This window comes from Gouania willdenowi, chromosome 13, assembly GCF_900634775.1.
Source record: "Gouania willdenowi chromosome 13, fGouWil2.1, whole genome shotgun sequence".
NCBI classification, from domain to species: Eukaryota; Metazoa; Chordata; class Actinopteri; order Blenniiformes; family Gobiesocidae; genus Gouania; species Gouania willdenowi.
The window spans coordinates 35037808-35063807 of NC_041056.1; the positions used below are offsets into that span (position 1 = coordinate 35037808).

The 26000-nt window shown below is 38.9% G+C and overlaps 1 protein-coding gene across 2 annotated transcripts in view; it reads left to right on the forward strand.

Moving 5' to 3' along the window:
* lrrc75a (leucine rich repeat containing 75A) overlaps nt 1-26000 on the forward strand; it is an 80938-nt gene that overhangs the window by 27468 nt on the left and 27470 nt on the right. For both annotated transcript variants that reach the window (XM_028464428.1, XM_028464429.1), the window contains one exon: nt 6915-7027. In XM_028464428.1, coding sequence (XP_028320229.1) covers nt 6915-7027 — 113 coding nt within the window. The remainder of the gene's footprint in view (nt 1-6914; nt 7028-26000) is intronic.

Here is a 26000-nt window from a genome sequence, read left to right on the forward strand (position 1 = left end):
AGTCTCACTCCAAGGCGTGTAAGAATAGAGAATACATCAGGTCACGTGACCGCAGAGTCAGTCCTGTTTGTGAAAGGAAAAACATGGCAAATGTTTCTTTCACTGAAAACATGCTTTTTATTAAGAGAGCTTGAGGCTTTAGCTTCATTTTGATAACATTTCTAGGGAGAAATGTACCCTAACATTGGTTTATGTGGAAGTTCGTTTCAACATACACTTTCTCCTGTTGCTATGGTGTTTTTAAGGATGCTATGAAAACAAATCAGAACTAAATTAATCCACGGACTGTGTTTAGTATTAAAACCAAAGGAACGAAAAAGGTTGAGAGGAGTCATCATAAATCTGCCTTTACTTTTTCCGAAACAATGATATTGTATTTAGCGATTGAAAATGTTCATCTCATAGGGGCAATGTCAATGATGTGCAGTCGACCTTTTTTGGAGCCAAAATGTCAAGGTCAAGGTGAAGTGCGTGTCGAGTGTCAAAAAACTAAATTTTATACATCTCTATGAAGATTTATGGTACAAGTTTGTTGCTTACATTTATGAAAAGCTCATTTCAAGTGGAGTATTTTATCTACTTGGACCGAAGCTGTACAACCTGCCAGTAAAAAGATTGGTTGGGGTCAAAGTTCATGACGTCACAAAAAAATACTTTTTTCCCTATAACTTGACCACAAATTGAGATACAGTGCTCAGATTGGTACCATTGAACAACGTTTCCTTTCAATGTGTGACCTTGACCTTCGCTCAAGGTCATATTTAAGGTCAAGGTCAGTCTTCGGTTTTTCCTGCATTATTACTTTCAATTTCATTAGTAAAAAGAACAAACTTGTCAAGAAATACAGAAACAGGTTGTCATTTTTGCCAACTCTTTCAGTTTTTAATTACCAAATACGTAGGTCTTGCCTATTTTTAGATTAAAAATGTAAGAAAAAAATCATTAGACTGGAACAAAACAAGATTTACTTGTTTTCTTTTCTTTTTAACTATACTTTAAAACATATTTCACCTGTTTATGTTAAAAACATTCAAATGTAAAATATTGGCTTTGTGATATTGTGAGACCATTGAGCCTTTTTTTTTTTTTAAACGCATGATCACACAAAAATATTTTAGATTTCATTACAAGATTGGGTCCGCAAAAACCAATAGACATTACACAGGGCGGTGGTGGCGAGCCTGGCACTTTTTGTTATACAGCTAAAGGTATCTTCTTTTTTATGTATTTATGTAGTCAAATAAAGGTCATTATATTTATAAATAATGTTTGTCTGACATGATGGTTTTTAGCTTAATTTCTCTCAGTTCAGACGTTATAGGAGCTGTTTAGTTTTTACCACCTGGAGGGGCAGATCAGTTTTCAAAGGCAAAGATGGTCTTTGAAAACATCTTAATCTAGCATTTTGACTTGACAAAATGACTATGCACACTGACCTGAGCAGTCTGCATTTTAATGTAAAACTCAAAGCGGTATTGGATAACTGTAGAAGAAAGTGAAACAATAAGAAAAAACACATCCATGGAAACATTCTCAAGGGATTTTAGTGGATCAATATCATGACATTTATTTTGAAAGATAAGAAAATAAAGGTATTTGGCAGGATGGTAAATAAAGGAACCCTTCACAGCATGGTTTCATAAAATGGATTAAAAGCTATATAACAAATGGGAGACAATATGTTGACTTTGAAGAACACACATCAAAATGCCAAACCATACAATGTGGTGTGCCACAGGGTTCAATTTTAGGGCCAAAACTGTTCATTTTATACATAAACGACAGTCTCAAATTGCCTCAAATTGACGTTGTTTGCAGATGACACAACCATCCTATGCTCAGGTAAAGACATTAAAACTTTAATAGAGTCAACAAATGAAGAACTATCAAAAATTCAGACATGGTTAGATGTAAATAAACTAGCCCTAAAAGTCAGTAAAACAAAATTCATCAATTTCGGAAAGAGAAAAATAACAATATAACAGATATAAGACTGAAACTAAACATGGAAATAATAGAAGAAGTAAAAGAATATAGGGTACTAGGAGTTCGGATGGACGACAAGCTGACCTGGAAAAAACATATACAAATAGTTAAAAACAAAGTTGCCAAAAGCAGTTACATCCTATGGAAGCTTCAACAAATCCTACATACCAAATCACTTAAAACAATCTATTCTTCACTCATAGCATCGCACTTAAATTACTGCTCCGAAATATGGGGTAATAACTACAAAACGTATCTTGAACCACTATTTAAACTCCAAAAAAGCTATAAGAATTTTACATAAAGTACCACACAACGCACACACAAACGAATTATGCGAGAAGGCAAAATACCTAAAACTGCAAGAAATAATACACTACAACACACAAATACACGCATTTAGGGCTTCATCTAAAAAACTACCACGTCAAATACAAAAACGTTTCTCATACAATCAAAATTCCTACGACTTCAGACATAATAATGTGTTTAGACCAGACAGGGTCAAATCGAACGTTGGCAAACATAGTACTGTGTATAGAGCCATGAACCTCTGGAATAGCCTTGACGCAGAGACACAACAATCCGTAAATCTGAAAGGATTTAAGGAGAAAACACGGAGGATATTTCTACACGCATACAGATCTCAAGTCAACTCTTCATTGAACTCTACAGCGACGGCATGGAACTCATCAACTGGTCATTGAGCGCCATCGACAAAATCTTCACGACGAGGCAATTACTACAGCACGAACCAGCGTGTCCAAAGGACACATACCCAAGTGGATATGTCATGGATGCACGAGGGAGAAGCCAGATGCTCTGTCTCTCCCTGCTGACAGTGGAAGATGTGGAAGACATCTATCTGCTAGGGGTCATGATCTTTGGCCTGCTAATGATGGGGGTATGTGTATGTGCATGTGCCTTTCTGATGCATCGTATGCTGAGGCGACTTTCCAAGGATATGAAGTTACTCCGAAAGAAGAAGAACTTTTCGTTTGGTGAGTTGGAGGAACGTAAACAACGACTGGAAAAGAAAGCTCGAGGAGATACAGAGAAAAAGGACAGTGAGGAGGAATAACAACAGGAACAATGACTGCAGACGAGAACACATCACATAAAAAAAAAAAAAAAAAAAAACGTTAATGAAAAGATGAAATTATGGTATGAAGAAGATAAGAATGTTTGACTAGGGAAGAAACGAGGTTTGATGTAAAATTATGTGTTCAGGGGACGGACCTGGATAAGCAAAATGCTTTTTTCCGTCGCCCTTTCCGGCATGCAAAAGGACCAAAAACAAAAAAAAAACCAATGATGTAATTTTGCTCTGAATGTCAAAGTGAATTTCTGTGATTGCAACCATGTCGAAATGAACTGAATAAATAAAAAAAATAAATGTATCTCTGGGGAGAGTCTGGTCACATGTCTCTCCTTTACCATCAGGGAAACAAGTCAAACCCGATACATTCAATGCCCACCATGTATGAAATGATCCGCTACAATCTTACGGTACCTATTGGTCTTCTAATTATGTTTAAGATGGATTATTTAAAATGATTTACCCTATTCTAAATGTATGGCTTCAAAACTGGTACAGTAGAAAAAAACATTTTCCTACTTGTAAAGGTAAGGAAGTAATTGAAATAGAGCCTTGTCAGTGAATAACTGACAATAAAGGAAAACTAGCTGCTTTTTTAATGTAAAAAAATGAATGAACAGCTGCATCACCCGTGGGCTACTTTTTCTCCTTTTATTAACTTACCCGACTCACAGAGCGAGCACTGCCTCATCAGATGTGTTAATAAACCTCCCAGAAAGTGGGTTTTGTCTTGTTTAGTGAAATTGACTCGTGTGTATTTGTGGACCTTGATTCACCACTGACTGAGAAAATGTCCGTTATTCCCATTATTTCTTTTAATTTTCTCAGGGCTCTATTCTCCTGCTTGTGCTTAACCACTTTTATGTACGCACATAGAGTTAGGCTTGTTTCTCTTACGTGTATCACACTTTTAATTTGTAAAGGCCTTAGTGGTTAGCATGTCCGCCTAAAAGCAAGATGGTCCTGGGTTCAAGCCCTGAGGTGGACACTTGGGTCCTTTCTGTGTGGAGTTTGCATGTTCTCCCATGCTTGTGTGGCCACGATCCAAAAACATGATTCTGAGATTGGTTGGAGTCTCTAAATTGCCCGTAGGAGAGGTGTGTGTGTGTGTGTGTGTGTGTGTGTGTGTGTGTGTGTGTGTGTGTGTGTGTGTGTGTGTGTGTGTGTGTGTGTGTGTGTGTGTGTGTGTGTGTGTGTGTGTGTGTGTGTGTGTGTGTGTGTGTGTGTGTGTGTGTGTGTGTGTGTGTGTGTGTGTGTTGTCGTCCTGTTCAGGGTGTACCCCACCTTGAGCACAATGAGAGTTGGAGAAAGGCACCAGCAGATCCCTGCGTACCTGAAAAAAGGTTCAAACAGGTCAGAAAATGGATGGATATTCAATGCTTTATGGCACTGATGTGATTGAGCCCGAAACCGAGCATTGTTTCTAAATTTGTGTCCAAACCCAGCTCGACCCGTTGCGTCCTGTCAGGCTCACTGTATCCACCCTGCACGGGAGTCAAAAATAAAAGCTACATGAGATCAACTTTTGTTTCCCTTGCCATCCTTCAAATCAACACAGTGCAGTGCCATTTAATAGAATTTAACCCAGACTGTGTATCTAAGATGAAGACATGTAGTAACAGACTTGTGGAGGTGGAGAATAGCACTCTGCCAGAATCTGTGCGGCTGCGTGGCTTTTCCCTGTAATAGAGCCCTAAGGGAGTATGTTTTAGGCAAGATGCCTTTTACAATACGTACTGTATGTTCTCTATAGTAAAGAAAAGGTGTGACACATTAAATAAATAAACAAATAATTGTGTTTTTTTCTTTACTATAGTTAGACTAAAACCTCTCCACAGAGTACAGTCGTCCTCACAGACACTTGGTAGACTGTGTAGGAAACCAAACCCTCCAAGTTGATCTTTGACTTAGGACACTCGTTTCACCAGTCAATGGAGTCAGAGAGTCTGTCTCCTACTGTGAAATGCAAATGTGCCCCACAGGGGGATCTTCTCCCTCGTCCTGTCCGAACAAAAGAACAGGAGAATCCAAGAACAGTTTTCCTCCTATATCACCTCTCTGCTACATTACGATCAAAAGGAAACAGTCAGTCAATGTTTACATGCTAAGTTTTCAAACTCTGGGCTCCGACCCCCTGCAGATGTTGTCACCTCCAGAACCCAAACCACTGGTCACACAGGACGTCGGAATAACACTAGCTCTCCTGCTCAAATGAGAACAAAGAACATGTGCTTGACTGGAAAGTCACAAAAGAAAGGATTATTGTTACGGGTTCCTGCAGAAATTGAAATTGCAAATATTGTCTGTCCGATGCCACTCGTTTCATGTATTTCAATAACCAACAGAATGTTATTTTAAAATGTTTATCATTTAAAAGGTGCTTGAAATACTAGAAAACATCACAAAGCTTAGTTCAAGGTACTGAATGTTAACCATATGATAAAGAAAATTCCTTAACCTGAATTTTGACATTCAGGTTTATTAAGTACTAACTATGCTATTTTTCAGTGTCTGGTATCTAACTGTTTCATTATAGATGATATATTAAGATATGATGTTGAAAAGATGTTTTGAAATATGTGGAATTAATTATTAGGCATTCTTTTATGTTTAGGACCTCCCTCTGTTGTCTATGTCATTCCACTACACACCCACACTTGAGACACACCCACAAGCTGAAAACAGAGACATTGACCAATCACCGATATGATCTCAGAATGATCAACCAAGACACCTCCTCCAAAAGGCGTCTCCAAATTCTTTTAAAAAAAGATGTGCTGCCCGAAACTTTAGTTTTGGACGCGGGCGTTCAAGCTCACACGTGTTCCCTCATGTTTCCAGTCTTTCATTTCATTTTTCTTTTATTTGTAGTTGCATCAGTTAGACTTTTTAAGAACCTTGCTCGCAGTGAAAGCCTAAGACGCAAAAGAACGTGCCTGAAAGCCGACCTTCCAACATCTGAATCGTGGACCAAACCGTGGTCCCTCTTAGTCTGAAACCGGCTGCGATCATCCCAGAAGGGGTTGTGGATCGGCCAATAGAATCACTGCTGTTTAAAGAAACAGAACTCAACGGCGGCACGCCAGCGCAGCTATACTGCTACACAGACGTTGTTCCTGCAAACCCAGAACGTCTCCAGGTCCAACCAGACTGCATCTCAAAGTATGGACCAGTGAACAATGGACCAGCAGAACTGACTCACTTAAACATCAATACAACCCCATACTTACACTCCACTCACAATCCACCACATATGTGTTTGTCCGTCTCCCCCCGTCTGTCTTCCCTCGCTGTTTTATGATTTTATTCTTTGATTTTACAATAGTTAGTCTAGATTAGTTTAGAATAATGATCCACTTTACTACATGTAATCCTCACTTTTATTAACTTAGAAATGCATTTCATCATGGTTTAATTACCGCATTGTTCTCGTTTCTTACTGGATTATGCAAATTAAAGGTTAAACTGTGATCTTTGATTCCTCTGATTCATTAAAGCTGTGATGATAGTGTAGACTTGCTGTTAGAATCCACTTCCCTGATTTAATACTTTGTTTAGTCGAAAGAGAAACTTAGACATATTTCCTCTTTTTAAAGAGGTGGCACCCAGTAATTCATTGAGCTAATATTAATAATCATAATTAATATTCTCATTCATATAACCCATTATTAACTACCCTTGTTCTCCTACAACTGTGTGAAGGGTTTCTCCTGTCATACAGCAGCAGGACTGATAGGTGTGTGTGTGTGTGTGTGTGTGTGTGTGTGTGTGTGTGTGTGTGTGTGTGTGTGTGTGTGGGTGTGGGTGTGGGTGTGGGTGTGTCCAATAGGAGGGCGACTCTCTGGGGGCGATGGAGAAGGTGTGTCGACAGCTGACCTACCATCTCAGCCCCCACTCTCACTGGAGGAGACAGGGTTTGCTCAAGAGGAAACCTCAGGCCTGGTGAGTGTGTGCGTGCGTGTCCATGTTTATGTTGACAGCTCAGTGTCATAAACTTCCTATCTTCCACTGCCTCTTTGGAAGGCCATTGAATCTGGTGATGTGTCAGTGTGTGTTTTCTCACCCAGTACGAGATGCATTCACTTTTCTCTGTGTCAACTTCACACTGACAACTGGGCCAGTGTGTTTACACCTATATATTATTATTTATACAGGTGGAGCCTCCAATTATTCCAGATTGTGAAAAACAGATTAAAAAAAAAAGACAGAATTCACGTTCTGAAACAGAAAAAACAATCAAACCTTTTTTTCTTTATTTCTCTCTATTTATTTAAATCCCGACCCACATATATGTTTTAGGACAATATCACATGTTTACGTGCTATTTTTCCTTCAGAAAATGGGTGTCTCACGTCGCTTTTGCAGTGTAATACCACATGATTTCAGCGTCTCATTTTTGTAAATCATCTGAAGCATATCAAATTTAAAATTAATAACAGTAGTTGACTTGATTAGCATATTTGGTACAATTTCGGGAAGTTTAATAGCGTGACCTAGAAATGGGTAAACCCTGAAATGGAATGAAATAAAATTTGAAATGGAAAATCGGAGGCTGGTCAGGAAGTAATTAATGCTGATTATCTCCTTATGTGGCACGTTCTGACCCCTTTGGATCTTTAAAGTGGATATTTTTGGACTAGGATAAATTGACAGGTGTTTAAGCAGATTTGAGATCCACTCAATAGTGATGACAATCACATGAATCTTTCAAAGGGTTTTGGAAACATCAGCTCTTATTGGCTGTTCCAGTCCTGGGGGAAAAGAGGAGAAACGCTTGTACTTGACATTTTAGACGTGTCAATGGAATTCTTTCCATGCTTTTAACCGATCTCTGAGCAGCTTCTGGGAAGCATTTTGGACTTAGGGGCTTTGATCAGTGACCTTCTGCTCATAGGCTGACTTCCTGAACCCTTGAGCCACCGCTCTCTAAATAAAGAAATTCCACTGAGATTTAAAATAAAACCGCTGGAGTCGCCATGTGTGAGAAAAATGTACTTGTATCAAAACAAGTAGGACCAGAAAAAGGTTACGCACTTTTAATACAAACAAATAACAATCAATAAAACAAACAGTGTAATGGCTGTACTGTAAATGGTTGTTTGTCCCCTTCTTCTTTTGGCACATGCCCACTAGAGACACTGTACACTTGTTATTACGGCTCATCAGTAGGAATGTATGGGATCTTGGGAACTTTGAGCACAAGTTTAAGTGAAGTTGTCTGTTCTGTGTTAGTTACATCATATTGCATCATATTATGGGAGGTAGACAGTTTATATAATGTGATGCCCAAACATGCTCATGTACTTTTCACTTATATTGTTAGAACAGCACTGCTGATCTGGAATATCATCCAATATATACAGTGCTGTGAAAACACATTAACTCTGTTCATTATTCCTCATTATTTTGTATTTTTTATCACACTTAAATCTTGGATTATCAACCAGTTTTAATATTTCACAAAGATAACCCAAGTCAATATAAAATGCAGTTTCTAAATGATTATTTTATTTATTAAGGGGGGGGGAGGGGGAACTAATCCATCCCATCTGACCAGATGTGAAAAAGTAATTGCCCCCTGAACCCAATAGCTGGTGGGGTCCCCCTTTGCAGCATTAACTGAAATCAAGTAATTACAATAATGAATTAATTAATAATTTATAATAATGAAGTTTTTTTTGTTTTTTGTGAAGGACTTTTGTCCTACTCTTTTTTGCAGAACCGTTTTAACGCAGCCATATTTGAGGGTTTTTCAGCAAGAATTTCCTGTTTACGTCACATTACAGCATCTCCATCGGATAGAATTCCAGACTTTGACCTGGCCACTCCAAAAACTTCTTTTGGTTTCATCTGAGCCATTCAGAGGTGGATTTGTTGCTATGTTTTGGTTCGTTGTCTTGCAGCTAAACCCAATAGAGCTTGAGCTTTAAGGCACAAACTGATGGCTGGATGTTCACCTTCAGGATTGTCTGCTGGATGGCACAAATCATTGTTTACAGTTTGTAACCGTTGCTTGAATGGGTAAAAACCATTCAAGCAATGGTTAAACAAAAAGTACCACAACTTCAAGTTGTTGTTACCGTACCTTAAACAACGTGTAACCATGCCTCAAACAAAACTGCTGCTTTGTACTTTAGCTGCTATTCTGTAACACACTTACTCCTGAACACTACAGACTCTTAGTACAAAAAGGAAATCTCAGGGTACCATTGGGAAAACACATCTATTCAAAACACATCTACACACATTGGGTAATTGAAAATACTTAGGTATACAACTGAAAATACTTAGTGACAATATTGAACAACAATCAGCCAGCTACAAAAAGGCCTTAGATAGGCTCATTTGAAAGTGTAATTATATGATAGAAATGTGTATCATATTGTCGCCACAGTGACTGTTTGACAAAGGATTGTTAGGTTATGATCGCAGAGTTTTAGTTTGACATAAATGTGAATAGTTTATTTCCCAGTGTTGTGTATTATTTTCTTGTGTTTAGAGTTTTGACACAATGACCAAGTTTTTCAAATCGAATCGTGTTCAAGCAAAGGGCAAAAACTCTAATCAATCACATCAAGTCCTCAAGCAGTGAAGCAGCCCCAGATAATAACTCTGCCACCACCATGCTCAATAGTTCAATCATGTTCATTTATAAAAAAGTGCTTTTCATAGAAACAGATGCAGCTCAAAGTGCTTTTACATAATTAAAAATACACCCACCCCATACAAACCCCGTCCACCACACACAGACACAGGTTAAAATAAGGACAATGACACATGGCTGGGTACATCACACAGAGCCGTCTGCACCAGGAGCAGGACACAGACCGTGGGTACAGGGCACAGAGACAGAACGCCCAGCACAGCAAAACATCAGAAGCAATTCACCATCACAGCCCCCAGTGCAGAGGAAACACTGGGATATTAATCCTAAAACATAGCACAACTATCAAAACAACATAAAAGATAACAGACAGCAAAAGCATGAAAGATAATAATCCTAAAATGAATAAATAATTAGTTAAAAGCTAATTTGAAAAGCCTGTTCTTAAACATATGAACGTTCTCTGCTTATTGGTATGATGTCCTTTTTCTCAAATGTTGTTGTTTTTACTCCAGATGTAACGAGCCGCACAGCTTCCAAAAAGTTTCATTTTTGTCCCGTCGGTCCATAGAATATTTCTCCAAAAGTTTTTGGGATCATCGAGGTGTTTCTTGGCTAATGTGAGACAAGCTTTAGTGTTTATTTTGTCAGCGGTGGTTTTCACTGTAGAACTCTCCCATTGTTTTGCTTATGGTTAAGTCATAACTGATCTAAACTGAGGACAGTGAGGTCTGCCGTTCTTTGGATGGCGTTCTGGGATTATTTGGGACCTCCTGGATGAATTAAGATTGCACACATTGGATGGTCGACCACTCCTGGAAAGGTTCTCCACTGTTCCCAGTTTTCTCCATGTGTGGATAATGGCTCTAAACGCACTCCCACAGCTTTGGAAATTTCATTTTTTCTAATTGATAGATTTGTTCTTAAACTTTTTTGTTTCTTTTTGAGATCTTGTTGCTTACTTCAATGTCTCTGGTTTTATTTAAGTTATTTCTTGATTCAACAGTCATAGCGGTAATCAAGCCTGGGAGTGACCAGTCAAACTCAGATTTACAGACAGTTAAATCTTATTTTAGCAATAGGGGGCAACTACTTTTTCACATCAGGTCAGATGGGTTTGGATTTTTTAATAATAAATAAAATCATCATTTAGAAAATGCATTTTGTATTGACTTGGGTTGTCTTTGTGAGATATTTTGGTTGGTTTGATGATGCAAAACATTTAAGTGTCATAAATATGCAAAAATATTTAGGAATAAGGAAGGGGGAGATGCTTTTTCACTGCAGCGTATGAAGTCACATTCTTGGCTTTACTCTTCTGAGTAACGCAATTAAAAATAAGCCTTTTTCCCCCTCTGCAGTAATATATTATTTAGTAATTAAAATATTGTCAGGCACTCATTTATTTGTGAATTTCTTACTTGTAACTTAGTCTGCTGTTTATTACCCAGTAAATAATGATCATTGTGTTCTGGGTTTAACTGACTTAGGTTGATTTGTGTTCATTTTTACTGGACAGGAACAATCTGTGTATGTATGTATGTATAGATAAGTGAAGAGTAGAGTGTGAGCGGGTTTCTGCTCAGTGTCATGGAACAGTGGACGTAATGTAAGAATGATTCACTGCTGTCTCGTGGGAGAAAGCAGATGTGTTTGCAGATGTTCACCTTTTCTTTTTGTGTGTTTTGTTCCTTCAAGCCTACAAAACCCTAAATCAAACATTGTGTTACAGTAAAGAGACTAAATATTTTTCGATCATATGGAGAGAATAAAAATGCACAATTGTTTACCAATTTAAACATTTTCATGAATTCCTTTTTTTTTTACACAATACTCTTAGAAAAGGATGTGATGGTTTTATTCAATGTGTAGGTTCTATGTGACCTGATGGGAGTGGCTAACAGTACATTATTCCAGTTGGCCTTCGCTCTGATTACACAGTCTACATGTAACTTAGTTTGAGTTGTAAAATGGTAAAACACTGATAATATTCATGTTGTTTGTTTAAATTAGGTACACACAGTGGAGCAGAGGATGACAACGTTGCATTCAGTGAGAAAGACAGAGTAGAAATCCACACAACTACAACAGCTTCTGTCCATAGAAATAATCAGGAAATCTATCAAATCCTTCACATTAAAAGAAGCATTTTCTGATATAAAAACAGTGGCTGATTCCTTTAAGGGCTGAACGAGTCCTATCTTCATAAACATCTATGATGGGGGGGGGCTCTAAATGTGTATGGACCTCAGGCTCTCTGTTAACTGGTTTGTATCTCCACATTGTGACGGATTGTGTGTGTGCACCAGATGTACAGTATATGAATATAGTAGTATTAAAAATACATTGTATATTGTACCAGAGTGTGTGTACTCTGGCATTCAGGATGGATTACCTGATAGAACATGTTCTGCTGGAAGAGAATTCAAAGAGCAGGCTATGTAGAGAAGATTGTATGAAGTATGAAGGATCAGGATTAGCAAAGGGTCACTTCATCCACCGCTGTTGAAGATGATGAAAATAATAATGAAGTTGTCTGAAGGTATTGTGTATTTTTAGATTGGATTCATCTTTATTGGAATCTGCACGATATGAACTCAGTCAGTGTGATTAGCCTAAGGAGAGACAGGCTTCATTAAGCTTTGTGGTTTAAATCACCAGTTTACACGCCATTCTCATGCACACACACGCACGCGCACACACACACACACACACACACTCACACTCACACACACGCACACTGTCAATATGCATTTAAACTAAGTGATGTGAAATATTGAATGAACAGATAGTGTATTGAGAGCAATAGCTCACATTTAATAGGATGGTACTACATTATTATAATATGAACATTGAAATATTATATATATATATATATATATATATATATATATATATATATATACACACACACAATAGTTAATTTTTCCAATCAACATGACAGGATTACGTGTGAATCTACCTCCTCACTAATGGTTGTGTGTTCATCATGTATTGTGTGCTTTTTGTCCCAGTAATTTCACAAGTGTTTGATGGTGTTGAAGTGAAGTGAGCACTGCTGCTAAGTCCTCTCTGGGATTTAATTTGCCATCAGCAGTAGTGTGTGATCAGCATGAGCAGGAGACTCCAGCCTCTTGTCCTTCCTCATGGTTTGTTAAATAATACTAATTCTTCTTGTTTCTTCAGATTTCAACAAATAGAAGCAAATAAATGCTGTAAAGCTTTTTCAGAGAAGAAGATTTGGCTTTTTTCAGCTTGAAAGTCCATGCTGGGTTTGATTCTCAGGCGAGGGACTGAACATAATTTCCTCTAAGTGTAATTATTTCTACACACATACACTAATATTTACATCTTACTTCTTCTTGTTGGCTTTTATTCCAACCATATTTGTGTTTGACTTTTTTTTCCTTTTTTGTCGCCAATGAAGATGCTGTGTAAAAAGGTCCCAAGGTCATACGTGTAGCTACTAGCTTTCCTGTAATAACAGAGGGCCTATAATCATTGGGCTGCCTCTAAGCTAATTCAGGCTTGTGTGTGCTCACATAAATGTGGGGGCTAAAGTCAGACCCATTTTCTATAAAATGAAGGAAAATGGAGAAGAAACGGGTTCTTAAAACTACCTGCAGTAGTCAGAGATTGTGTCAAATTGGTACTTCCACTTCCACTGTACCCTATAATAAATCCACTGCTTTTTATTGCCTGAAGTTGTTTGGATGATTTGTTGATTTATTGTCAGCCCTAACGGATGGCAAAAAATACAATTTCTTTCAGTACCTGCACTACCTTTTTCATAATTACTGTTATTTTATGGTCAATATTGCCCTTATGCTCAACAAGATAAAACTAACTCTGTTACCAAAACATTCAGCGATAAAGTTGCAGTTTAAGATATCCTCTCATTAAACAAAGTCAATAATTTTTAGTTCAGGATATTTCATCACACAGTGACACAAAGACAACAACTGCAGCTGGCGAGCAGGGTGCAAATGGAGAGACAGGAGCAAATAGTATTGCATTCTACCAAGATGGCGCCGCGGATGGTTGCCTCGGTACTGCGCTCTCTCGGAGTTGTTGCGTTTTTCTTCTTTTTTGTAGTTTCTTGCTCCCCTTCTCTGGTCTCTTTCACCAGAGAAGAACTAATAAACGTTGGACAGTCCTCTGCTGATCTTTTTTCACCGGTTCTCATTGAACCAGAAAGTTATGCGGAGATTCTCACCGGTGGAGCAGCAGCTCTCTATGGAATTTGCAGGAGACGCCGCAGACGCAGACGGGGTAAACGAGCAGGCGCGCTCGTAAAACTGAGGCAGCGGGGATTACGCACTGCGCTTCCATCCATTCACCTGGCAAATGTCCGCTCTCTGACAAATAAAATGGATGAACTGCTGCTCCTAAAGACTAGAAACTCGGACTTTTGCAGATCCGCCGCCCTGTGTTTTACTGAAACCTGGCTCAGTGAACTCATCCCGGACAGCTCTTTACATCTACCGGACTTTCAGCTCCTCAGAGCGGACCGTGTAAAAGAGCTCTGTGGGAAGACGAGGGGAGGCGGAATATGCTTTTACATTAACCAAGGTTGGTGTACAGATGTCACAGTGTTGAAACAGACGTGTAGCCCTAATCTGGAGAGTTTTTTCATAAACTGTAAACCGTTTTATTCTCCGCGGGAGTTCTCCTCGTTTGTCATGGTCGGTGTTTACATCCCACCTCAGGCTTGTGTAACAGAGGCGTTACAGCACCTGGCTGACCAGATAGCAGACGTGGAGAAAAAACATCCAGACTCTTTGCTTATCATTCTCGGGGATTTTAACAGAGCAAATCTAACCCACGAACTCCCTAAATACAGACAGCATATAAAGTGTCCCACCAGGGGTGCTAACACACTGGACCACTGCTACACTGCAATAAAGGATTCATATCACTCTGTTCCCCGTGCAGCTTTGGGGCTCTCTGATCACTGTCTGATTCATCTCATCCCCACCTACAGGCATAAGTTTAAATCTGCTAAACCTGTAGTATGGACTGTAAAGAAATGGACAGAGGAGTCAAAGCAGGAGTTACAGGACTGCTTTGACTGCACTGATTGGAGTGTTTTTGAAGCTGCATCAGACAACCTAGATGAACTGACTGACACTGTGACATCTTACATCAGCTTCTGTGAGGACATGTGTGTGCAGACCAAGACTTTCTGCACATACAACAACAACAAACCCTGGTTCACACCTCAACTCAGGATGCTGCGTCAGGCTAAGGAGGAAGCCTACAGGAGTGGGGACAGGGACCTGTTCAGGCAGGCCAAGTACACACTATCCAGGGAGATCAAAGTAGCCAAGAGGTGCTACACTGAGAAGCTAAAACAAAGCTTCTCAAACAAAGTCCCTTCAGAAGTGTGGAAAGGCCTGCGTAAGGTTACCAACTACAGGAAACCCTCCCCCCACCCTGCAGGTAACAAAAGACTGGCTGAAGACCTGAATAGCTTTTACTGCAGGTTTTCTCACCCACCCCCCAGCTCATTAGCATCAGCCCATCACCTGGACTCTGCCCTTCCTGCTCCCCCCACTTCCCCCCCTACCCCACCCTCTGACCCCCCACCTACCCTGAAGATCAATGAAAGAGATGTGTGCCAGCTATTCAAGAGACAAAAGATCAAAAAGGCTCCAGGACCAGATGGAGTATCTCCCTCCTGCCTGAAAGCCTGTGCTGAGCAGCTGGCCCCCATCTTCACACGGGTCTTCAATACTATCACTGGAGCTGTGTGAAGTACCATCCTGCTTCAAAAGCTCCAGCATCATCCCAGTCCCAAAGAAAGCTGCCATCACAGGACTTAATGACTATCGACCCATTGCCCTGACGTCCGTAGTCATGAAGTCCTTTGAGAGGCTGGTATTGAGCCACCTGAAGGACATCACAGGACCCCTGCAGTTTGCTTATTGGGCAAACAGGTCTGTCGAGGATGCAGTCAACATGGGACTGAACTACATCCTGCATCACCTCGACTCCCCAGGGACCTACGCTAGGATCCTGTTTGTGGATTTCAGCTCTGCGTTCAACACCATCATCCCGGACATCCTTCACCAGAAACTCACCCAGCTCACAGTGCCGGCCTCCACCTGTCAGTGGATCACCAACTTCCTGACTGACAGGAAGCAGCAAGTAAGGCTGGGAAGCATCACATCCAGCACCCGGTCACTCAGCACTGGCGCCCCTCAGGGGTGTGTTCTCTCCCCACTGCTATTCTCCCTCTACACCAATGACTGCACCTCAGGGGACCCCTCTGTGAAACTCCTGAAGTTTGCAGACGACACCACCGTCATCGGTCTCATCAGGGATAAGGACGAGTCTGCCTTCAGACGGGAGGTGGAACAGCTGGCTCTCTAGTGCAGTCAGAACCACCTGGAACTGAACCCACTCAAGACTGTGAAGATGACAGTGGACTTCAGGAGAAATCCCCCCCCACTCACCCCCCTTACCATTCTGAATAGCAAAGTGGCTACCGTGGACTCCTTCAGGTTCCTGGGATCCACAATCTCTCAGGACCTGAAGTGGTCCTCCCACATAGACACAACCAGGAAAAAGGCACAGCAGAGGATGTACTTCCTGCGTCAGCTGAGGAAGCTCAACCTGCCCCAGGAGCTGCTGATAATGTTCTACACCTCCATCATTCAGTCTGTTCTGTGCACCTCCATCACTGTCTGGTTTGGATCTACAACCAAACTAGACAGACACAGACTACAAAGGATAGTCAGGACTGCAGAAAAGATCATTGGTGTTGATCTGCCCTCCATCCAAGACTTATACCTGTCCAGGGTCAGGAAACGGGCAGGTAACATCACTGCAGACCCCTCACACCCTGCACACAATCTGTCTAAACTCCTCCCCTCCGACAGACGCTACAGATCACTGTACGCCAAAACTACCCGCCATAAAAACAGTTTCTTCCCCCAGGCTGTCACTCTGATCAACACTAAACAGTCAAAGAGTGTCAGACCTGTTTCTGTTACTGTGATATAACCTGGAACTAAACATATCAACCCTGGAACAACCTGTCACTGCAAAATGTTCATGGACATAATTTTTTCATTTAAATGTTCACCTATTTGCACTACTCATCAATGCACTACTGCACTATTATCTTATTATTATTATTATTGTATTTTTATTTTATTTCATTATTATTATTATTATTATTATTACTATTATTATTATCTTGTTATTTTTATTTACTTTGCACATATTAGTCTAACTACTCTTATATTTATGTTTATACTTCTTTTTTCATTTATTTTTCTTTATTTTATTTATTTTTCTTTATTCTAGTTGATTGTTATTATTTAATGTTACACTACCTGAGAGAGCACAGGTCACCAAAAGAAATTCCTCGTGTGTATTCATTCACCCCTGGCCAATAAAGTTGATTCTGATTCTGATTCTGATTCTACTCTATGCATTTCAAGTTTCAAAGGGAGTATGCTACTAAACTAATTACCTCTTATTGCGCATATCCGGGATTAAATCAGTGTGTGCTGTCCTACAAAGCTCGCTCACATCTTACAAAACTAAATCACCATGGTAACTTAGGCTGAACGACTAACCTGGTCGGGGCCAGGTTTTGTTCTGACGAGGATCCTAGCGAGTGCTAAAGCCCCGCCTCCTGATCAGTCATTTTTCTTAGAAAACAACCTGCCTATTTTTAGAAGATCCTGGTTGGTGCAGATCTGAAAGCTGTGTTCAGGAAAGAAAGATTATTAATGGATAAATGCAATCCTTTCATTTACTGATGGCATCCTTTAGGAAAGATATAGATTTATAGATTTGTAGGACAACTTCACTCTGACAGGGAATGTTTGGTTAGGTGAAGCCCGCTAATGGAGATAAATCCAGGATATGATTATCTAGCGTTGTAGTATACCCCCAAAGTGTTTGTCATCTGCACAGTAAAGTTTCCCTGAAATTCCTACTTTGCTGTCAACACTGGATTTGAAACAGAGAACAAAACCAAACAAATAAAAAGAAAAGTATAATAACAAATGTTAATTTAAAAAGTAATAAAGATTTATATGTACAAGATAGAAAAGTCAAATATACAGTGTATTGTGCATTATGAATCACATTCAGTTCTATCTGCTGTTGATATTACCAGTTTAGTGTGATTTACTTTGGTTTTAAAGACTGGCTCCCAGTCACCCTCAGAATAGACTTTAAAGTTCTGCTGCTGGTTTGGATTTGGTCCAGAATACATCAGTGAGATGTTAGTCAGGTATGAACCCAGCAGGTCTCTCAGATCTATGGACACAGGTCAGATAGTGGAGACCAGAGTTCACAGTAAACATGGTGAAGCTGCTTTTAGTTGTTATGCTGCAAAGAAGTGGAACAAACTGCCATCAGAGCTGAAGTCAGCATCACATGTGAACATCTTTAAAATCCAAGTCAGATGCACTTCTTTTTCTCTGCTGTGTATGACTAAGAGGGAGATTTTTAATCCTTTTATAGTTGATAAAAAAAAATGTTTAGTGTATTTAATGTTTTTACTATACAAAATAAAACTTTTTTTTAATGATTTTTGTTGTACTTTTTGATCATGTAAAACACATTGAATTGCCTTGTTTATGAAATGCGCTATACAAATAAATTTGCCTTACCTCACAGATTTGCTTGAACTTTGGCACAGGGTCTATGTAATCTAGGTTCATGTTTTGTCTAGTGCTGAGGGTTTCCTCCCACTTTTCTGTTACATCTCTCAGGTTTATTAAAGTCTAGAATAACCATGTTCAGGATGTGCAGTTAAAAATGGATACATTCATGTTTTTATGAGTTTGGGCAGTTTTTAACACCATGATTTTAAGCATCTATTTTAAAAGAAAAATGATGTCATTGTTTTCCATGCCAGAGGCGAGGCCCCAGCATAATGCTGACAGGGCTGTGCTCTGCTGCTGTACAGATGGCCATGTGATGGATGGTGCCAGGTGTAGAACATACAGTTCTGCTAGAGAAGCTTTTTCCTCACAAATGCATCACATGAGCTGAAGGTTGTTGGAACATATTTAGTATGACCACACAGTGCAGACTTTTCTCTGTCAGGACTGAGACTTTGCTCCAAATGTCATCCTAACGTACTACTCATACCAAGTCTGACGTCAAAATTAGTACGTAGTGCATTTACATTAGATAGTATGGAAAGATTGAGTATGCGAGAAATAGCCAGATGTATACTATACATATTTTTGAAGTATCTCTTCTTGTCTTCCATTAGTTTTTAACACTTTTGTTAATAGGACACTTGTTTTGAAGTTAATCGAAAGTTTTGTCAGTAGCACAGTGGAGAGTCTCCAAAAATATCTGAAATGTGTTTTCTGTGAGTTTTATGGATCAAATGATCACATGTTGATATTCTACTTGGTCAATTTCTCGATTAAAATGTTTACAGAACTTTCAAAGGTGGAGAATCAAGGTTATTGTCGTAATTTGAAATACATCTATGGAAACTTAGGAGTATACTTCAGTAAAAGTGCTCATCATCTTAACCATCCTAACCATATAGCATATAGTAGACGTAGACGGTATATACTCAGTGGCCACGGTTACATGATGTTTTTTTTAATTCGGAATTAAAGTGTTCTGCTTTGTGTTTACATGAAAATAGTAATTCCCGAAAGAGGTTTACATGTAAAACTGGTTTGCTCGGCTTTAGTTAATTCCACTTTAGGTCTGGGGGGTTGGGAAGGCTCTGATTGGTCAGGGGGAGAATGTGACGTATCACGTCGATCGGGAAAAACACACTTTTTAATGTCGGCAATAACACAGAACACCACACATGAGAACTGTTTTCACCTTTATTTTTATTGTAGTTTTGAAGCAGCAGCTCAACAATAACATACGGTTTCAGTTTGGACCGTGGAGTGGAAGGAAGATAAAAACTAATCACTGGTAATAAAAGCCCAGTAAAAGTCTGGAAAACAATCACCAGGAATAAACAGTTGCTCCCTGGTAAAGATAGTAGCTCTAACAACTGGTTAAATGATAAACTTTGTGATATTACAGCCTGTGAATGCAGTACTGGGACTCATTTACACCATCTGGTGAAGCCTGTTCCGTTTACCATGTTTACTGAGGTCCATGTGTGTTTAATAAGTCCGTGTGAAAGTCTGCATGTTTATGCCTCCGTCCATCCACTCTTTTCATTATATACATTTTTTTAAGGCTCTATGAAGTGTCTAGGCTGGAGTTCTGGCTGCCGCCATCTTGGATTATGTCGTAACCCGCACGTCATTAGCACAAGCGCGAAATTAACTTAAAGCGTAAATAGGCAAGTAAAGTGTTTACAAGAAAGAGGAATTATCTAATTCGGAATTAAAAACGGAATGAACCAGCCACCTAATTCAGAATTAACTTTAATTCGTAATTAAATTAGCATTAGGAATTACATGTTTACAAGGTCAAGTTAAAGAGAAATTAACTTTTAGTCCATTTTAAAGAGGAATTAGATCTCCCATGTAAACGTGGTCATTGTGTTTATAGCACATGGTGTGGCGTGTACCATTTTGAACACAGCCTAAGGCTTTCTAACCTAACAATAAAACAATGTGGTATTTATTTAACTGATTCTGGCCTTTCTGTTATGTCATGTTAGTTCAGAGGCCACAAATAACCCACTTAAAAACCCAGCGAGCAGGACCACTAAGGCATAGCATTGGATTTATCAATACTTATCTCTGACTCACTAACTCAGATCTGCATTCGTTGCTGCTTCTGGTGGAACAGGAGCACCTCAGGGTGCCTCAGATTTCAGTTCCTCTGCCATTTACAAAAGTACTCTGACGACACCACAGCCATTTGGAGTGTTTGAGCAGAGCAGGAATGGAAGCACTGGGAACCGTGAGTTACTTTATGTTGTGTCTGAAAATCCAGCTGCAGAAACCAAAACCCAGCAGATGGGTATGAGCGGCAGAGAATTAGAGCCCAGATGTGGCCTGTCACTGTTGACTCTGTGGAAGTGAATGATTTTTCATGCATCTTCACTCACACCAAAACACTTGCTTTTTAGAGCATTAAATTGAAAATGAACAACATTTAAAAAGTGAAGTGAAGCAGCTTTCTAATGTAGTACATGAATGGGATCATCACTGATGAACAGGGCCTTGGTTATCACAGCTTAAATGTTTGTGTTCACGTGGAGCCCAGGGGAAAAGAGAATAGTTTAGTTCTTCATATGCAAATGTTTAATAATCTCTGGGATGGCTGATCCTTTACGGTCATTTCTTGTGGTTTTTTCTTTGATGTGACAGGTTCAGTCGCTGTGTTACTGACAGTTTCCTGGACACAAGGTTCATAATCACATCCAGGCCAATCTGGCAGCTCCTCAGTTTGAAACTAATGTAAATGATTCTGTGGCTCAATAAATGAAGAGAAAAACAGGCTTTAATAGAAGGACACAGATATTTGTTGTGGTCTATTCCACACGTGTAATTGTGTTTGTGAACAGGAAAAACAGGATTACCAGCTGATCTTTGGAGCCTGCGTGGCTGCATGACAACAGCTCCCCTGAATGTCCTCAATAAGTGATGTCATTGGTTTGAAATGAGGCGGTGACAGCTGAATGGGTGGAGCAGCAGGTCTGAGCGCACAGAATGTCAGTGCACTTAGAAATTAGACACATTCATCATGCGTGTGCTTTGTTGCATTAAAAATTGCATTACCTGGATGGAATAGTTTTTAAATTAAGAGCTTTGAATCAGAGATGTGCATCGTCATAGCGCTGGGTGATGTCGACTAAAACTCATATCTCAATATTTTCTCTTAAAATGTTGATATACAGTACCATATAAATCTGACTATTTTTAATTAAAATAAAGTCTGACAATTCTGGGTTGAATTTGCTGATACAAAATGCCAAAGGCACATTTATTAACACAATATGTGCCACTTTTGCCTTTTTCTCTATGGGACAGCATGTGTGAGTGAGTTCTACAGTGTGGTTTGTTAAGGAGAAGGTCTGGGTTAGGACACACTGGGAATCCATCTAACTGTGCTTTACATGCTCTTCTGAGAAGTAGCAAAAGCAACGACTCATGTAAGTATTTTAATACAAAAGAAACCATATCAATATAGGCAGTATTGTAATTTTTTAATCACCATAATAGAAAACTCAATATATTGCCCAGCACTACATCTTCAGTGGTCTCACAAATCGATTCGATTCCAAGATGCAGAAAGATCTGTTATCTTCTATTTCCTACATTACTGCCCTAGGTTACTTTTCCATTAGTAAATACAACAGTCATAAGTATGATCTTTATTCTTTATTATTTAGAAAGTGCTTCAAAAATAAACAACATAGTCATACTTCAATTATATTTTAAATGAAAATAATTAAACTGGGCCTCCCTGTATCTGTGTGAAAATGTTCTATCAAATGAAAACAACACTTTTGCAGCTGCTGCTTCTAGTGTGTGTTCTCTGAACACAACGGATAGCAAAAAGCCTTTACAAGAGTAAATACTAACATTACATTACACCTTTCAGAACGTTATACAATGTTGCATCTTCATAAAAGAAGATTATGTGAAAGCTATAAAACACTTAACAATAAATGAAATGACCACAATAAAAACTAGTGCAGGCAACTGCACTTATTATTGATGTGAAAATGGTCTTTTACACAAAACATTAATCATTTAACACAGCTGTGCTGTAATGTATGATATTGTAGTTCTGTTCCTTACATGACAATGAGTCTGAACATGTGTGTGACACCAGATTTCCACTGGATGTCTAACTACTCCGTAACGTCTCTGCTGCATAACTGCAGCGCAAACAGTCTATCAATCCCCTCCGCCTCCGTCTGTGATGCGTTGCAGCAAAGACTCAGGACATCCTGCTTATTCACGCAATCCTGCGATATAGCGAGTTGCAGTCAATACAAAGAGAACAACAAAGCCAAGTTCATTGTGTCTTTGGAGAGGAGGAGAAGGAAATCCACTCAGTCCTGCCGTGTAGATCTTCCACTTTTGTAGAGATTATTGTGATTCAACCATAGAGAAGGTCAATATTTATATGTAAAATACAATCCACTGCTGGCCCCGCCTAGTGCATGAAGAAAGCTGTGGATAGGCACCAGCAGACACCTGCCACCATGAAAAGGAGCAAGTGGGTCAGAAAATGGATGGAAATATATATATATATATATATAAATATTTTATTCTGTGTCTGTGCACTTTTTCCTGTTCCGCGCAGGTTATCTTTGCTAAATGTGTACATTCTTTCTCCGTTAAAAATAGGTCTGCGTATCTGTTGTGGAGGATTCGGGACTGACGGAGCAGTTAAACAGCTGTGTTTGACTGCATATGCATGCAGTGGAAATTGACACATTGACTTAGTGGAAATATACTGTATCAGCTCCATTGCTGATACGTAGCAATTTAACATCCGGTGGAAATTGGGGGTGAGACTCATGAGCAGCAAACTCCGTCACTATGTTAATGTAGCATCACTGTTCGATACTAGTCCAACGACAGAAGTCTGTGGTTAACATGTACGTGCAGTTTGGCTAGCTTAGCTCATAGCAAAGCTTCTTTAACAGAAAGTGAAATGTGGGGTTCTCCAATTTTCTCGCTTTTAAGGTACTAAATATATTTCTTTTATCACTTTTTCTTGTTTTTTGCATCTCTTTATCGTGCTGTGCTGGACTCCTTCTACATTTCAAAGGGTCGTTGCTCACAAAAAGTTTTTTTGAGCTTCACAACTTTATTATCCTGCAGCAAATAAGGATGTAACATTAGAACGCTATAATCTATTATGTTACGTCCCAGCATTGAGATGCATCATAAAAACAACACTCGTACTGTTTATTCTTTATATACAGTACATGTTTTCACTTTAAACTGTTGTTTTCTCTGTCCTGAAGATGATTCTATTGGGTCATTTCACAAATGGTTCATACACTTAGTAATCATGAAACCTCAAATGAAGTGATTTGAGTTGCAGTATCTCATTCATTCATCTTCTACACTCACGTAAACAGAACTTATTCTACGATGGACCCAAGGTTGGTCCACCTTTGATAAGTGGACAGTCCAACATCAGATTGTATGTTAGACATTTTCTTTAAAATACAGTTGAGCAACAATCTAATATGACAGATGTCGTATTTAATCGTATAGTAATGCCTGACATTCATGTCTTGAAGTGAATCTGACAGTGATGATGATTCTTGTGCTCAATGACCTCATGCTGTCAAAGCCATTTGCAGGTACAATGCTTGGCTGGATATAATGTATATCGATTCCAATCACAGGGTTATACCGCACTATCTAGTCTGTGTATCATTCGTTCATTTGTTTTCATTATGTAACAAAAACATGAGAAATGAAAAAAAACACTCATTTGATATTTGTTTCCAAAACCAAAATGAAAAAACGGAAAACGCCTCGTTTTTCAAATTCAAGCTCTTTTGCTTCGGTACAGAAAACGAAAAATGGAAAACGAACACCTTTATTTGTTTTCTCCATTATCGATTGGCCAAAGTACGTGACCCGGTAGTGAAGCATTACACATTCCGCGATATCTTTATCTCTGCAACACTTAGGAGTCTCTAAATCCTCCGAAATCTCCGTGAGGAGGTTCTGTGCCCAACACCAGCTAAAGCGAAAAGGACACGTTTCGGATGCACAGTTGGAAGCAGCAGAGATTGTCATGCCGAACTGCCGTTAGCATAGCCGTTAGCGTCGCATGAGAGTACACTTCAGGGTCACATACATTGGCCAATCTGTAATGGAGAAAATGAATAAAGGTGTTCGTTTTCCGTTTTTCATTTTCTGTACCGAAGCAAAAGCGCTGGAATTTGAAAAACAAGGCGTTTTCTGTTTTTTCATTTTGGTTTTGGAAACAAATATCAAATAATGAGTGTTTTTTTTGTTTTTCATGTTTTTGTTACATAATGAAAAATGAATTGGTGGGGACCTCAGGGTACCTCACGATACGATACGCGATACAAAGCTCACGATAACGATTATCTCAAGGTATGACGATACTGCGATTATCAATATATTGGTCAGAAATCAATCTACGATAATCTGACATAACAAGAAAAAAAAAAGATTTAGTGAAAAAATACAATTTTTTATTTTATATCTGTGGAAGACAATAAATTGAAAAGGTGTCCTATGAACAGTGACACTATTTTAGTGCAACATTTCTGTAAATAAGTGTCAACATACCAATATAAACAAATAAGTATCTCCAATAGTGCTTTCTGTAAACAAAACATACAGTACATATATATATATATATATTGGTTCCTTCAACAAACAGTGACAACATTTCTGTGTAGACCTATCTGTACATTTTAGTAAAAAGAAAAATGAAAATTTAAAAAAAAATCGATCCATAATCAATCTTGCGAACAAAATATCGTGATATATCGCTGTATCGAGATATTGTCACAATCCTACTATCTAGTGGCCTCATGTATGCAGAAACAACATCAGGAACACACATTAGAGCGGGATGTGAAAATGATGTGCTCTCATTGTAGCTTTCTGTTCTAAACCAGCATCAGTTACTATCACAACGTCCTCATTATAGTTAGAAACAACAATCGCATATGTTTTGTAGCTTAATTAATGATTAACCTGCACCCTCGTCGCTGTGTTGTTACCATGGCAACAGCGTACATCCTTTTTGCAGTGGTCCAGTTGTCAGGTGTCATACATTTTATATTATTTTGCATCACAGTAGAAAACACAACAAAACAAGAAATCCATAACAGAAGTTTAAACAAGATCAAATCAGAGATGACATTAATGTGTTCAATGTTTCCAGAAATTATAATGAATGAATGATAAAATTACAGCAATAACAACATTATTATGATAGTAAGGATGACAATCATGAGAACAACAAAAAATCATGACAATGTTTTTTAATCAACTTTTATTGTAATATTTGTGATTGTTTTCCCTCTTCACCCTCTTTTTATAATTTGATTTCATTTATTTTCCTTTTTTTCTTTTCCCTCCCTTTTCTTATTGCTTCCCTGTCAGTTCTTCCTCATGCTGTGTGCTTGTAAATCCAAGATAGTCCCTTTCATTTCATTTGTTTGTTTTTGGTGATGACAGAAGTAGGATTTTTATTTTTATGAGTTGAGTTGAGATGAGATGAAAATGAAAGTTTAATTTTGCTTAAGGTCTCTTACTATGTCTAGGTCTATTGATGTGTCTAGTTTCATGGTGCTGTGTTTGTATAAATATGATTCTATGTAGTTATATGTGTGTGTTGTGAGTAATGCAGTTATTGTTGTTCATAGAAAGTAATAAACAG